This window comes from Eptesicus fuscus, chromosome 2, assembly GCF_027574615.1.
Source record: "Eptesicus fuscus isolate TK198812 chromosome 2, DD_ASM_mEF_20220401, whole genome shotgun sequence".
NCBI classification, from domain to species: Eukaryota; Metazoa; Chordata; class Mammalia; order Chiroptera; family Vespertilionidae; genus Eptesicus; species Eptesicus fuscus.
Window position 1 is genome coordinate 2,631,513 of NC_072474.1, and position 14,018 is coordinate 2,645,530.

General features: G+C 37.3%; 1 protein-coding gene across 1 annotated transcript in view; it reads left to right on the plus strand.

Annotated features, from left to right (window-relative positions):
• The window catches only part of UACA (uveal autoantigen with coiled-coil domains and ankyrin repeats), a 118,440-nt gene that overhangs the window by 82,915 nt on the left and 21,507 nt on the right, over window positions 1–14,018 (plus strand). The window contains exons 4-11 of the mRNA XM_008151365.3: window positions 2,041–2,105; window positions 2,909–2,966; window positions 5,869–5,939; window positions 6,042–6,148; window positions 8,134–8,315; window positions 9,388–9,425; window positions 12,131–12,199; window positions 13,817–13,924. Coding sequence (XP_008149587.2) covers window positions 2,041–2,105; window positions 2,909–2,966; window positions 5,869–5,939; window positions 6,042–6,148; window positions 8,134–8,315; window positions 9,388–9,425; window positions 12,131–12,199; window positions 13,817–13,924 — 698 coding nt within the window. The remainder of the gene's footprint in view (window positions 1–2,040; window positions 2,106–2,908; window positions 2,967–5,868; window positions 5,940–6,041; window positions 6,149–8,133; window positions 8,316–9,387; window positions 9,426–12,130; window positions 12,200–13,816; window positions 13,925–14,018) is intronic.

Consider the following 14,018-nt stretch of genomic DNA (forward strand, 5'->3'; position numbering starts at 1 on the left):
TTAAAGTGAGTTATTGCCAAATTATGGGTGGGTTAACGGTATATTAAATTTTAAATATATTAAATTCTAAATTGAAGACCAAACTATTTATTTACCACCTTTGAAGGAACAAAAGAATTTGTCTTACTTATATATGCATTCCATTGATGTAGGGGAATATTTATTTTTAGAAACTTGGACTAACCATACCTCTGTAGAAATCTAAGACTTTTTACATTTGTGCTGATTCAAGTATCTTGACAGGTACTAACTTGTTTTTTTTAAGTAGTTTTTTTTTGTCTGTGATTCTTTCCTTTGTGGACATTTTTGCCTAGTGGTCAGTCTAGTAACTTTTGCCCTCCCTCCTTCTTTGCTGGTCAGGCTCAAATGCCTTCCCAAGCTCAGCAGATATAATTTCTTACACTCTGTTCCAACATACCCGGCTTAACTTTGTCTTTTGCTTTTGCTGTTGTTTAGTTGTACTTTGATTTGCTCTGTTTTATTGTGCTTCTCCTTAGAGTTGTTCTTTCCTGAGGACACGGACCTTGTCTCAGTTGTTATTATATAGTTTGTTATAATCTAGATGTGGATATTTGATTTTAAAATTTTTGACTAAAATATATTTATGTATTTTATCTTAATTGCTTTATTTGTGAGCAACGTGAAAGTATGTTTTTTTAAAAAGATTTCAAGTTAGTGTGGTTTTGAGGTATTTGTGACCCAGGTCTTACCAGGTATGTACCTTTAGTACAATTCACAGTAGTGAGCTTTAGATCTGATGGTTCCTTGATGTTTCACTGCTCTGTCTCAAGTGGCTGGATTTGAATCTGTCTAAGAAAAGACCTGATCTGCCATGTTTATGTGACTAAGTTTCTGTGGCATTTTGTTGAACACCAGGGGCTGTCACCACTGTGCCTCCTCCCACCATTCCAGTTCATACTGTTTCTTATTGACAGTCATTGTAGTTACTTTTTACAATGTAAAATGTTTTTAGGAAACTTGTCCGTAAATAGTAGCAAATTAAAATTTGAAATCATCACTCTGACTTATTTGTAAGTAGAGAATCTCTTGTATCTATACCTGTGTAAACACCTGGACTCATTGTTTTTTGTTCTTCAACCTGGTTAGGTAGCTGCTACACAGAAGTGATCAGACCCAAGAAAACTTACCCACTTATCTAAACTTATATAAAACTGAATGAGAGTTAAAAGTCAGTTTATTTATTCAGGATGAACAGAACATAAAATACTTTTTTTCTAGCAGAAAGTTATATTGTGAAGTGTAGTTGTTTGTAAGAAAGTTTGTGAATTTAGAGAGAAACTGAGAGCATTAAAGATCGAAAGGTAGAATATCCTGGTGAAACCCTTATAGTTTTCACCGTTAAAGAGAGACGTATGGGTAAATAAGTATAATTAGGAGGTAGAACATTCTCTGCAAATTTACCTTTTTCAGTATTCAGAGTTAACCTTTCAGATTATCTGGTAACCACTTCCCTGCCCTCCTCCTTATAATTTTCTTTAAATTGCACATTTTAACACACATAGTTGAACAATACTGATTTTCAGAGGCAAAGCCTTTTAATGAACTTTGAATTATAGTTGAAGCATGGAAATTACAGAATACCCTTTCTTTGACTCATATCTCTTAACTTCCTCTATTTTAGAATCCATGCTGCCTATATGGAAATGTTATGAAAAATCTAGGTATCTTTCTCTTCTTTTTTACTCATTCTATTTTTCCTTTTCTCTTTTCTTCCTCTTTCTCTCTCTTCTTTGCTGTGCCAATATTTAATTATTTACTCTGTCTCAAGCACTGCTAGAGATACAGGGCAAATAAGACAAAGTGCTTGTTATTTATGCATTTGTATTACGTTTAAATTTTCTTCCTACTTTCATTGTTTTGGTGGGTACAGTTATATCTTATCAAAATATCAACCCAGATGAAACACCTTAGAAACTGAAACCATGCTTACAAATTAAGTATCCTGTCAATTACTTTTGAAAAAATGAGTCATATTTCTATGGAAAAATTCACATGTATTTTAAATTATTTCTTTTATAGGAAGAAATGCTCTTCACCTGGCTGCAAAGTATGGACATGCATTATGCCTACAAAAACTTCTGCAGGTAGTAAAAGTGGTTAATATTTTGGCTTTATTATTTTAATTGCAAACAATAGATGTGTTTTTGGAATTTGAGATCAAAGAAAATAGTAGGCTAAATTTGACTATTAGCTTACATAATATTTTTTTCATCTTTTCTGAAAGAATGTGAACAATAAAGAGCAAAAACTCTGAGGGAAGTGAATTGCATAACTCAGTGTATTAAAAATAAATAACAAAAGACATGGCCTTCCTGTTGACGTTAATTGGAGGTTGGAATTTTCTGTTGTCTGGTATATGGCATAAGATAAAGCAAGACAACATAGGATCTATCTGTTTTTAATAAACATCCATAACTTAAAATAAATAATATAACCACTAGTTGAACATGTGATCAGGCAGCCACAAACTTCTCTGAACTAGTGGGCTGAATTTTCAGCTATAGGGTCCAGTCACACATTTTCATAAACATTTTCACCACTAAGTTAAGCAGCAAAACTCATTTGTTTTTTCTGATTCAGTTGTGCAAGTTTTAATCCATGCTGGAAAAAAACATACAAAATCCAAACTATAATGTAGTTTATATGTACCAGACTATTGTAATGTACTGTATGTTTTCCTGTTTGGTGAAATATTGTTAAATTTACAGTATAACATTATTATGTTTGTTTCATGTCAAAATATTTAGTGGCTTATCTAGAGTTTTTGGTGTTTTTTTTTTTCATAAATGGAATATTTTAAGATTAAATAACAGCTGTTCATTGGATTTCAGGTATTTAATTTTAAAATAAAACTCTTCTCGATGACTAGGTTTTTGTATTTTAACAGTACAATTGTCCCACGGAACATGCAGACCTGCAGGGAAGAACCGCACTTCATGATGCTGGTAAGCAAAGATTGTGCTTAGACAGAAAGAAATATTTGTTAAAATGGCTAGGCACTAGCCCTAACCAGTTTAGCTCAGTGGATACAGCGTTGGCCTGCAGACTGAAGGGTCCCAGGTTCGATTCTGGTCAAGGGAATGTACCTTGGTTGCGGACACATCCCCAGTAGGGGGTGTGCAGGAGGCAGCTGATCGATGTTTCTCTCTCATCAATGTTTCTAACTCTCTATCCCTCTTCCTTCCTCTCTGTAAAAAAATCAATAAAATGTATTTTTTTAAAAATGTATGGAGAAATACGATATTATAATTTTTTACTCAAATTTGAATAGATAAATTTTTAGATTATACAGCTTAGAAAGATTCATTCAGTCAGTATTTACTGGTCAGTTTGCTAGATACTAAAAGTCCAAAGATGAATAAACCTGATCTCAGGGATCTCCAGTGGTAGGGGTGGGGGTGGGAGGTTGGGGGGCAGTTAGTGGCGACTAGGCAGGCAGGCAGGTGAGTAATTAGGAGCCAGCAGTCAAGGAATGTGAGGGATGTCCGACTGCCGGTCTAGACCGAGGGGTCCTGGATTGGAGAGGGTGCAGGCTGGGCTGAGGGGACCCCCTCTCCCCCCCACCCCCCGTGCACGAATTTCATGCACCGGGCCTCTAGTTCTTTAATAAAAACTCAGCTAATACTTCATGGATCAAGCCAGTTAAAGCCAAGTTTAGAAACTTACTATAAATAGAAAATTTAAGTTTGATTTTTATTATCTGTGTTTACCCTTAGAAGAGCAGTATATTCTTGTCTTCTACAAATATTGGTTGGTCCTAATCCCACCTTATAATAGAGAAAAATGCAAATTGACCGCACATCCACTATGCCCATGATTGGGCCTGCGAGAGGCTGGGGGCGGGACTCCGGGTGGCCTTTACGGCTGTTGAGAAGACCAAGATGGCGGTGCCCAATCCTCTTAGTTCCGGGGTTCCTGGGCAGCGATCGCCACCCGGGGGGGCGTGGCTGGGCCGAGCCAGGCGCTCCCGGGGGTCCTGGGCAGCGATCGCCACCCGGGGGGGGGGGGGGGGGGGGGGGCGTGGCAGGACTCGCCCAGCCCCTCCCAGGGTCCCTGGGAACATTGCAGGTGTGTGGTTGCTGAGACCCAGACCAGGCCTCTGGCTACAGATTCATAGCTCTGCGGAGACCTAGGGCAGGGATCTGCCTCATCTGCAGAGAGACAGAGGTTCTGCAGTGCCCCCAAGACGTGGGTGGGCCCATCCAGGGATCAAGGGGCATGGAAGGACTCCTGGCAGAGGGGCAAGGACCCTCACCCCTGAGGCGGGGGTTGAGGGGTGGAGCCACCTCAGTGAAGGGGTGCTGCACTGCAGGGTACTGGACTGACTGACGTGATTCAGAGAAGCTCCCAGTGCTAATGGGCCTCGCTCAGGCGGCCTTCACACTTCAGAGGCAGTGACTACTGCTCCTGCCTTCACCCAAAAGCAAGCTCGCTACACCCTGCCCCATAGCAGAGCATGCCTAGGCAGTGAGTGGGAAGCCTTCCACCTGCTTCGGAGAAGGGGGGGCAGTAAAGAATGGGGGGAGAGGAAAGAATGTGGAGCATCCTCAATGAAGAGGTGCTTGAGAAAGAGGCTCGGAAGCCTGACTGGAAGGTTTGTTCTGTTTGCTGGGCCGCTGCCCCTTAGGAAGCGCAAAGGGCATGGCTCTGAGGGCTTCCTGTGTGCTGAGTCAAGTTCCACAGCCAACTGGAATTGGCCTCAGTTTCCTGGTCTGTAAAATGGATGAAGCGTGTCCCAGTGCCTTCACTGAGCTTTGATGGCCAATTGAGATACTATATAAAGAAAATGAGGGAAGAAGTGAGAAAGAAAAGGAAGGACAAGCAACACAAAAGAAAGATTGAAAGGAACCTGTAAACCCATTGTCACTTAAATAGGGAATATAGTCAATAGTGTTGTAATGATGGTATGATGCCAGGTGGGTACTAGAAATATCGGGGAACACTTTGTAAAGTATATGATTGTCTAACCACTATTCTGTAACTAATATAAAACCTGAAACCAATACAAAATAATGTTGAATGTAAAGAAATGAAAATTGGAGTGAAATTTTTATAAATTTCAAAGTTTAAATAAAAGCTGTAAAGGAAGGAAGGGGAGAATAAAAAGTGTTTTTCATTTTGCCACTTCATTAAAAAGACAGTTGTCTTTATGTGGTGCTTTCATTATCTCATTTTAATTTCCGGGCAACTTAAAGACAAGATAAGTATTCCCTCCACTATTCAAAGAAAGGAAATCTTGGTGTCTGGTCCTAATGATTCAATCGTCAAGCCCTTATTGTAAAGCAGGGTTAGTAAAATTTTCTGTGCAGGGTCATATCTATACTAATAAAAGCCTTGGGGGTGATCAGGCCAGCAGGGGAGGGTATTTGGGGGCAATCAGGCCCGCAGAGGAGCAGTTAGGGGTCAATCAGGCCAGCAAGGAAGCAGTTAGGGGGCAATCAGGCAGGTAGGTGAGCGGTTAGGAGCCAGCAGTCCCGGATTGTGAGAAGGATGTCTAACTGCAGGATTAGGCCCGATTCCACAGGAATCGGGCCTAATCCTGCAGTTAGACATCCCCCGAGGGGTCCCATATTAGAGAGGGTGCAAGCTGGGCTGAGGGACACCCTCCCCAGTGCACGAATTTCGTGCACCGGGCCTCTAGTAAATTATATATTTATAATAAAAATTATTTTGTCTAACCCATTTTAAGACAGAAAATTGATGCTTATAATGCTAAACTGAGAGTGAACGATGTGAAGCTTGGTAGTCTAGCAAAAGAAGAATTTATCCCTTATATGGACCTAGCAAAACACCACATGTCTTACCAACAGCTGTTCATTACTTATCATTCTCCTTTGTTCCTCAAAGCTATGGCAGACTGTCCTTCTAGCATACAGCTGCTTTGCGACCATGGGGCCTCGGTGAATGCCAAAGATGTAGTAAGTCAATTTATGTTTATTCTCATTTTAACTCATGTGTTCTAGCTTTTATGTTTTGGGTGATTTGTTGTCTTAATACTTTTTATTTTTCTTGTTATTTAGGATGGGCGGACACCACTTGTTCTAGCTACTCAGATGTGTAGGCCAACAATATGTCAATTGCTGATAGATAGAGGAGCGGATATTAATTCCAGAGACAAACAAAACAGGTAAATTTTTTTTTTTTTTTATCACAGCTCCCCACATACCAGCTGCATGCACAGTGATTCTGAAATTCTGCTGCTGTGATAGCCTTTCCATCCCTTTTGGTTCAGTCCTTCCTTGGAATTGGCACCACTTATTTTTCTTCAAAGTCTGCTGAAGAAGAATGGAGAGGCACATAGGGGAAGATGATAGGTAAATGCAAAATATAAGCAATGATTAGGGCCTGTTTGCCAGTCAAAGAATTCACAAAAGAGTGAATTTTAAGCTTTATGAAAGTGTTTAATAAAATGGGCTCAAATAAGATTCAAGAGAGAACAATAAAAAATCAGATCTACAGTCTACTTTGTTAGTGAGTCTTTTTGTTCCTGGAGCTTGACATGTTCCAGTACTGATTTTCTCAAGATGTTTTTTCTCCTTATCCTGCTCAGGCACAATGCCACCTCCTTCTGTGACACTGATTCATTCTCTATCCCACGATTCCCTTAGTTTAGTTTTGCTTCTGTATTTTATGCTGTTTTAGTTGGTGTGCACTTATAATTTCTATCTGTGATTCTCTCTTTCCCCTTTTCCTGGTCTGATATTTCATAGTGCTTACTATATTATAATTCTGGGGTTTATGGTCATAAAGTTTTGGACAACAGGTATCTGATAAACAGCCCCTCCACTAGTTGAATAATTTAAATCATTGACGTGATTATTAAGAAAGTGGCTTTTTGTATTACTTTAAATATTATAATCTGGTTCCAAGTATGTCTTAAAAATAAATTTTAGTATCAGAGAGAGGGATGATCTGGTTGATCCATGTATAAGGCTTTATTTATTTTTTATTGCTCTTATATTTTCCCAAGCATGTTTGTCTCTGTTATTTTTTTTTTTTAAATTGGAATTTCTCCTCCTCCCCACCCCCCCCCAAAAAAAATCAATGAGGTAGGGCAGTGTGCATTATATAGAGTAACTAGCAGATGGTTTTAAAAATAAATTAAAATCTTAGGTTCTGACATTGTGTTCAAGTTTCTTTTTATTCACTGCCCTATCTATATTTAGCATTTCCCCCCAATAACGAAAGTTTTGTTAATGCCTGTTTAATATAAAATTGTATACCAATAACTATTAGAGAGTATAAAAGAGAATTAGAACATAACTAGTGGAGTAAAGCAAGAATCAGTTTCCTTATGAAATTCAATATTCACAATTGAAGACAGTTAGATATAAGATAACTCACTTCATTTCATTAGGTGTTAGTTTCCTCAGCAATAAAAATAGAGAATTGGGCACAATAATTGCTAGGATCCTTCTAAATTTGCATGATGATTTAATTATTTTGTTACGCTATTACTCTTTGCTGATATACTGTTAAGTGTTTAGTGCTGATGATTATGTGATGGCAGAATAAACCAGTAGCCCATGTTAATGGGGTTAATCGAGGAAGGTTTACTTGAATAGGCAAGTTTTAAAATTCGGTGTTGAAGATGTGGAAGTCTCCAGGCAGGAGAAGCAAGGCTCTTCTAAAAAATAAAGGAGGAACAGGAATTTGGTTCTTGTTTTGTTTGGTGTAGAAGGGATTCATTGGGGAAGTTTGCTTGTTGTGGTTCAGTTCATGAAGGGACTTGAATAGTTTGGGTTTATTGTTGTAGGTTTTGAGCTGGTGGGGTGATAGTACCAGTTGTGGATGATATCTGTGGTAATTTACTTGTAGGACATAGTAGGACAGGAATAAAAGGAGTTAGTTTGGGAGAAGAAGTAGGTAACAAATGTATATACAGTGATAAAATACTTTAGCTCTGCAAACTAAAACACAAAGCAATTTTTTTAATAAATGCAGTGAAGTAAAAATATAAGATTAAAACATAGAGTGAAATTTGAATCTTTAATAAGGATGACTTTTTAAAGTAGTGATTGTTCGTTAGAAATGGGGGCTCTGGAAGAAGGTTTCTAAAGTATTTTCTTAGATCTGTCTCAAGGTTTTTTTATTCTCCATCTTCCCTTTTAGAACTGCTCTCATGTTAGGTTGTGAATATGGTTGCAAAGATGCTGTAGAAGTCTTAATTAAAAATGGTGCTGATATAAACTTGCTGGATGCCCTTGGCCATGATAGTTCTTACTATGCAAGAATTGGTGACAATCTTGACATTCTAACCTTATTGAAGACTGCATCAGAAAATACCAACAAAGGTACCAGAAGTTTTCTCTAACTTCTAGAAAAGTCCAGAATAATAAGGAGCAGCTTTTAAAGATTTAGGTGGTAGAACTACAGTTTGTAAGAAGCAAAATATTCGTTACTGAGGCAGTATGTGTTGCAAATATTGTTTAGTTTATCAGTAAAGCCTATTATACTGTGGAATAATTTATGAACTGAGTATAAAGGTCAAATCAAGTGTTTTAGTTATATATATATTTGGGGGGATGAAACTCTTAACTTTTATACTTAAAATTTTAATGAATCATTGTTCAAACCTGTATATAAAATATTCACTCAGTATTTATTGAATACTTGTGCCAAGTATTTTTCTGTGCTTATTAAAGAGAAATTGGAAAATTCAGAAAAGTACAACAAATAAAATTAGTCACTCATGCTACTACATTGGAGCCTCTGTTGACATTTTGAGCCTATCCTTGCACTCTTCTCCCTATGCATGAAATCGAGGTCACCTGGAGTGAACTGTAGATTACTATAAGTGTAATATATTTTATAGGCTTTTCCCTCATAAATATTTTTATATGATTTTTATTGATGCATAAAATTTCATCTATTTAAGTTAAATTTAATTATGCAATTTTCTATAGGTGTCATTAAAGTTGTTTTTATTTTTTACTAATATAAATAGCAATTTAGTGACTGTCCTTATGCATAATTATTTCAGCATATTTTTATTATAACCTTAGGATCAATTCCTATAAATTGAATCATGGGGTTTCAGGGTATCCACATTTGTTTAAGCTTTTATTGTATATTGACAAATTGCTTTTCAATTAAGGAGCGTTTTTAATATTGCATTATTCACCTATCTTCCCTCCCTAGCATTGAATATTATCTACCTGGGTATTGTCATAGCAAAAAAACCCCACCAAACTTTGCCAATTTGAGATGCAAAAATGATATTTCACTATTATTTGAACTGTAAAAGAGGAAACTTAAAATTTAGTTTTCTTCATATGAACTCAATTGTATAGTTAGGGAATTCATATCCACCTGAGTTAACCTGCTGTTTCACTGTTTCTCTTCCTCATCTCTTTAAATCTTCAGGGAGAGAACTTTGGAAGAAAGGACCATCAATACAACAGGTAGATCTTTAGATTATACATAACTGTTTTGAGTTTAAGTGGGTTCTTCTCTCTGCTCAGTTAATCATGCCCATATAAAACTTAGGTATTAAGATCTGGAGGTTTTATCTAAATATTATCACTCAGCTTGTGACAATGGATTTTAATTACAATGAATATATCCAATGAGAAATAAGTAACCTCCTGATTGCTGAACAACATCCAGCCCTTTGAAGTATGAGATACTACACTTTGTTGAGATTCTTAAATGATGTATTTTAGCCTGGCAGGTCATAGCCGATTTTTCCTATTCTCCCCTAATAACGGATCATGTGTTTACTGTTTTTGGCAAAATTCTCCCAACGTAATAAGAAATGAAGAAAACAGAGCTCAAAATTGATTATATATTGTGATTTCAATAGTACTCTTAACATTTTGATTCCCTTTTCCTCTGTATATATTTAACTTAATGAGGGCTTTTCTTAAAAAAACAACACCAGACATGAAATAATTCATACCTCTCACTAATTTTATTATCAAGTCACTATTTAACACTGGTTTTGTGACCTAGTCTCAGTAAGTGTCATCATTTTGCTCTAATCTCTTCGAGCTACAGTGGGGTTGGTTTGCGGCACTCTCTCCATCTTGCTCAAAAGCTAGTGTAGGCAGCTTTCCTCTTCTGCTGGCTGTTTCCTTCCAGACTTTCAGCTTTCCTCCAGTGAGAGGAACCTGAGCACTTGCAAACCCCGAAGAGAAAGTAATCAGGTACCTTCTGAGCAATTCTGATCATCATTCTGCGTCATTTCTCTACCTCTCACCTGAATCTGAAAGCTATATTAAAGCATGTTTCCCATTTTATCCATCAGAATTAAGTAATACATTCATGCATGGGTCATGTCTGCTGTCACCTTTCTTTTCCATCTGGAGCAACTGTGTCAACCTTCTCTCTCGTTCCTCAGATAACCTAAGTGGGGGGTAGAGTGAACTAAAGTGTGTACTGTTGTGTCTGTACCAGCCATCTTACATAGAATCCGAGAAAAATGATTTCTGAAATATACAGATCTCTAAAGAACTATTGAATGTTAATATATGAATGATATTCTTCTTAGTGTTCATCTAAAAGAATACATGGAGTTAATATTCTGCTAGGAACTGTAAAACTCATTTACTTCCATTTTTATTGAATACATTAAAAATATATTCTGTAAATAGAATATATTCCAGTACTAAAGAGCATATAATCCCTGTTACCAAAAAGTTTACAGGATAGTTTAAAAAATAAAACTTAATTTCAGTTTGCTTAACAGATATTTGTAGAGCACCTGTTATATGCCAATTACTCTTCTAAGTGATGGGGAGATCATAGTGTTAAAGTTTCTGACTCATGGAACTAACTCTTAGCCTAGTGAGAGAGATGACTGATAGGTAGACAAGTATTTAGGATCATAGCAGATGCTTTGAAGAACAGTGGACCAGGGTTAGGAGATGAAGAGGGAGAGGCAGGGAATTGTTTTAGATTGTGTGGTCAAACAAAGGCCTCTTCCAGGAAGTGACATTTGAGCAGAGATCTGAAGGAAGTGAAGAGGGAGCCACAGGGCGCTGTTGAAGATGTCTCACTGAGAGAGGAAATGGCAAATGCACACCCCTGATGAAGATGCTTGTTTAACAAGGCCAGAGTGACAGGAGTGATATGCACTTCATGGAGCAGGGGAAGTGACAGGGCAGGTGCCCAGGTGCCAGGTTATGAAAGGACCCTCTGAAGGGAAGGCAGGGGATGAAAGTGGTATGAGATTGGCCAGATTCCATATGAAGAACAACAGTTCTTTGGTAGAAGGTCAGAGGCCAGAAATGTAGTTTGGGCCAAATTGTAATTACAGAATATTTTTTTAATGGGAACTTGTCCCTGTAAATCTAAATCCAAACTTGTTAGAACGATAGTTTAAACACTTGGTTAAATAAAACTCAATAAATAATATAAAACATTAATAAAATTATCTTACAGAATTAAAGCACTAGCTTTTTTTTTTTTTTTTCCTTAGCTCTCAAATAGAAGAAATGGCTGTCTAAATTATTGTTTTGATTTAAAAGTCAGTTTGGGTGAAAAAAAGGTGGTTGTTCTCTTGTTTAATAATTATGTTTTTATTAAAGCAGATCTCTAAGCTGGAATAAGGTTTGAAAGCAGTAAGTGTACAAAACAACACATACCCAACCAAGTCACTGGAGATCTTTTACATAGCGCTGGTCAGAGTATTGTCTGTCTTACTTACCATGCCATTAGTATTTTATTTCATACCTGGGTAGTGTTAAAGTGCTCACAAGAAAGAAATAATTTTCATATTTTCCAACATTATGTATCTCTTTGTCCTTGTTTTAAAGTCTAAATTCTTTCTTTGGGAATGGTTAATGGTGTTTTTATGGCACAACTCTAGCTTTATGTCTAGTACAAAGTCTCTCACATTTTGGTGACTTTGGTTAAAATAAATCTTTAACAATAAGGATTTTAAATTGTGTGTTTTATAGTATTTTAAAATTGATTTATTTAAAACCAGTATCCTTAAAGAAGCTTTCCACTTGGAGTTTTAATTATGTACACCAAAATTATGTACACCAAAATTTAATGTTAGATAAACTGAAAATCACTAATTGGCTTTATTGCCTATTGAGGAAAATGTATATTTCTGTATTCTCATACTTGCTAACCTGTGTTCTCTTTTGTTTTACCAAAGCGAAATTTGACACACATGCTAGATGAAGTAAATATGAAGTCAAATCAGAGGGAGCACCAAAGCATTCAGGTAAAAGAGGGAAAAAAATTGGTAGCTTCTTTTGCAAAGAATTTCAATGTGTGTTTTTTTTTTTGTAGTGGGGTGGGTGGGGAGATGGAACAAAAATGGGGGGAAATGAATGAGGGAAGCAAAGGTAGCTTGATAGGTTTTGTGATTCTATTTTCTTATCCAGTTCCTTCTGAAAGAATTAACTTTTGATATGAAAGTTTGGGTCAGTATTATCTACAGAAAGTATTGCTTTAATATAGAATAGGAAGCAAATAATTTAACAACTTCACATAATTTTTTGTTCATTTAAATATATCTGTTTGGGGCCTAAATCATAAATTGCTATTTATTTTAGGTAATTAATTATAGTGATAAAATGATGGTTGTTAATGTAAATAAATAAAATTTGAACTTCTTCTGAAAGTATTTTTATATTGATTATGAAGAATAATTTTGTTAATGACATAGCACTTTTTACCTTTTATGTTTGTCAGTGTTCAAATAATTATTATGTGGCTTATGTTGGAAGAAAATCCTATAATTGAATGGTTTATCTTACAACTGAAACCATTAGAATGTAATGGTATTTGAATGGCTATTTTCCATATGCTAAAACAAAAGTATTTTATTTGGGTTTTATCATTTACTATGTAGTGATAAGAAAGTGGGACATAAAAACATTAAGAGGAATAGTCTTGTAAATGTGAAGGGTGTTAAACAAAAGTTAAAATGGCATATTCTTCTGCTATATCCTTTTTCCAGATGATGCTTTTACTTTTTATTAGAATCATAATGATTTGCTGTCTTGTATAGACTTGTATTTATTGGATATCATAAGACTGTAATTTTCTGTGTTATTATTTTTGATCTATGGATTTAAATCATTTGAATGTCATGGAAATTATTGAATTTTATAGTTAAAGCCCTTTTATATATGTATACTAGAGGCCTGGTGCATGAAATTTGTGCACAAATTTGTGGGTCGGGGGGAAGAGGGTCCCTCAGCCCCGCCTGCACCCTCTCCAATCTAGACCCCTCGGGGGGATGTCCGACTGCCTCTCACAATCCGGTACTGCTGGCTCCTAACTGGTCACCTGCCTGATCGCCCCTAACCCCTCTGCCTGCCTGCCTGATTGCCCCTAACTGCTCCTCTACCGGCCTGATTGTCCCTAATTGCTCCCCTGCTGGCCTGATCGCCCTTAACCGCCTCTGCCTCCCCCTGCACCAGGGACCCAGGATTTCCTCCTCTGACCAGTCACAGGCACCCGGGACCCAGGCTTCCCTCCCTCTGGCTGGCCGCAGGCACCCAGAACCCAGGCCGACTTCGCCTGGGCTGGCTGCAGCTGCAGGGGATCGTGGGTGGGGGGCTTCACCTGAGACTGCGGGGTGGGTGGCTTGTCCCTCTCCCAGGCTGCAGCCTGTCTGGTCCCCATTCCTCTCTTGCAAGCTCATTTGTGCCTGGCTGGTCCCCATTCCTCTCTCCTCAATGTTGAGTGTCTGAGCAGTTCTGGCAGGAGGGTGTGAGGGTGTGATGACCATTTGCATATTAATATAGGATATAGAATAAAAGGGAACAATTCTTTCATAAGAATTGCTCTTTTAAGGTTGGTCTAGCACTTACTATCTTTACTATTTAAGGATCTGCAGATTGAAAATGGAGATTTGAAAGAGAGGTTGAGAAAAATTCAGCAAGAACAGAGAATATTATTGGATAAAGTCAATGGTTTACAGCTACAGCTAAATGAGGTAAATAATCTGCATAATAAAAAAATCCAAAACTATTTTGCTACCAGTAATTACCATCGGTAATAAATTGTTAATAATTGCCTGTCACATCAAG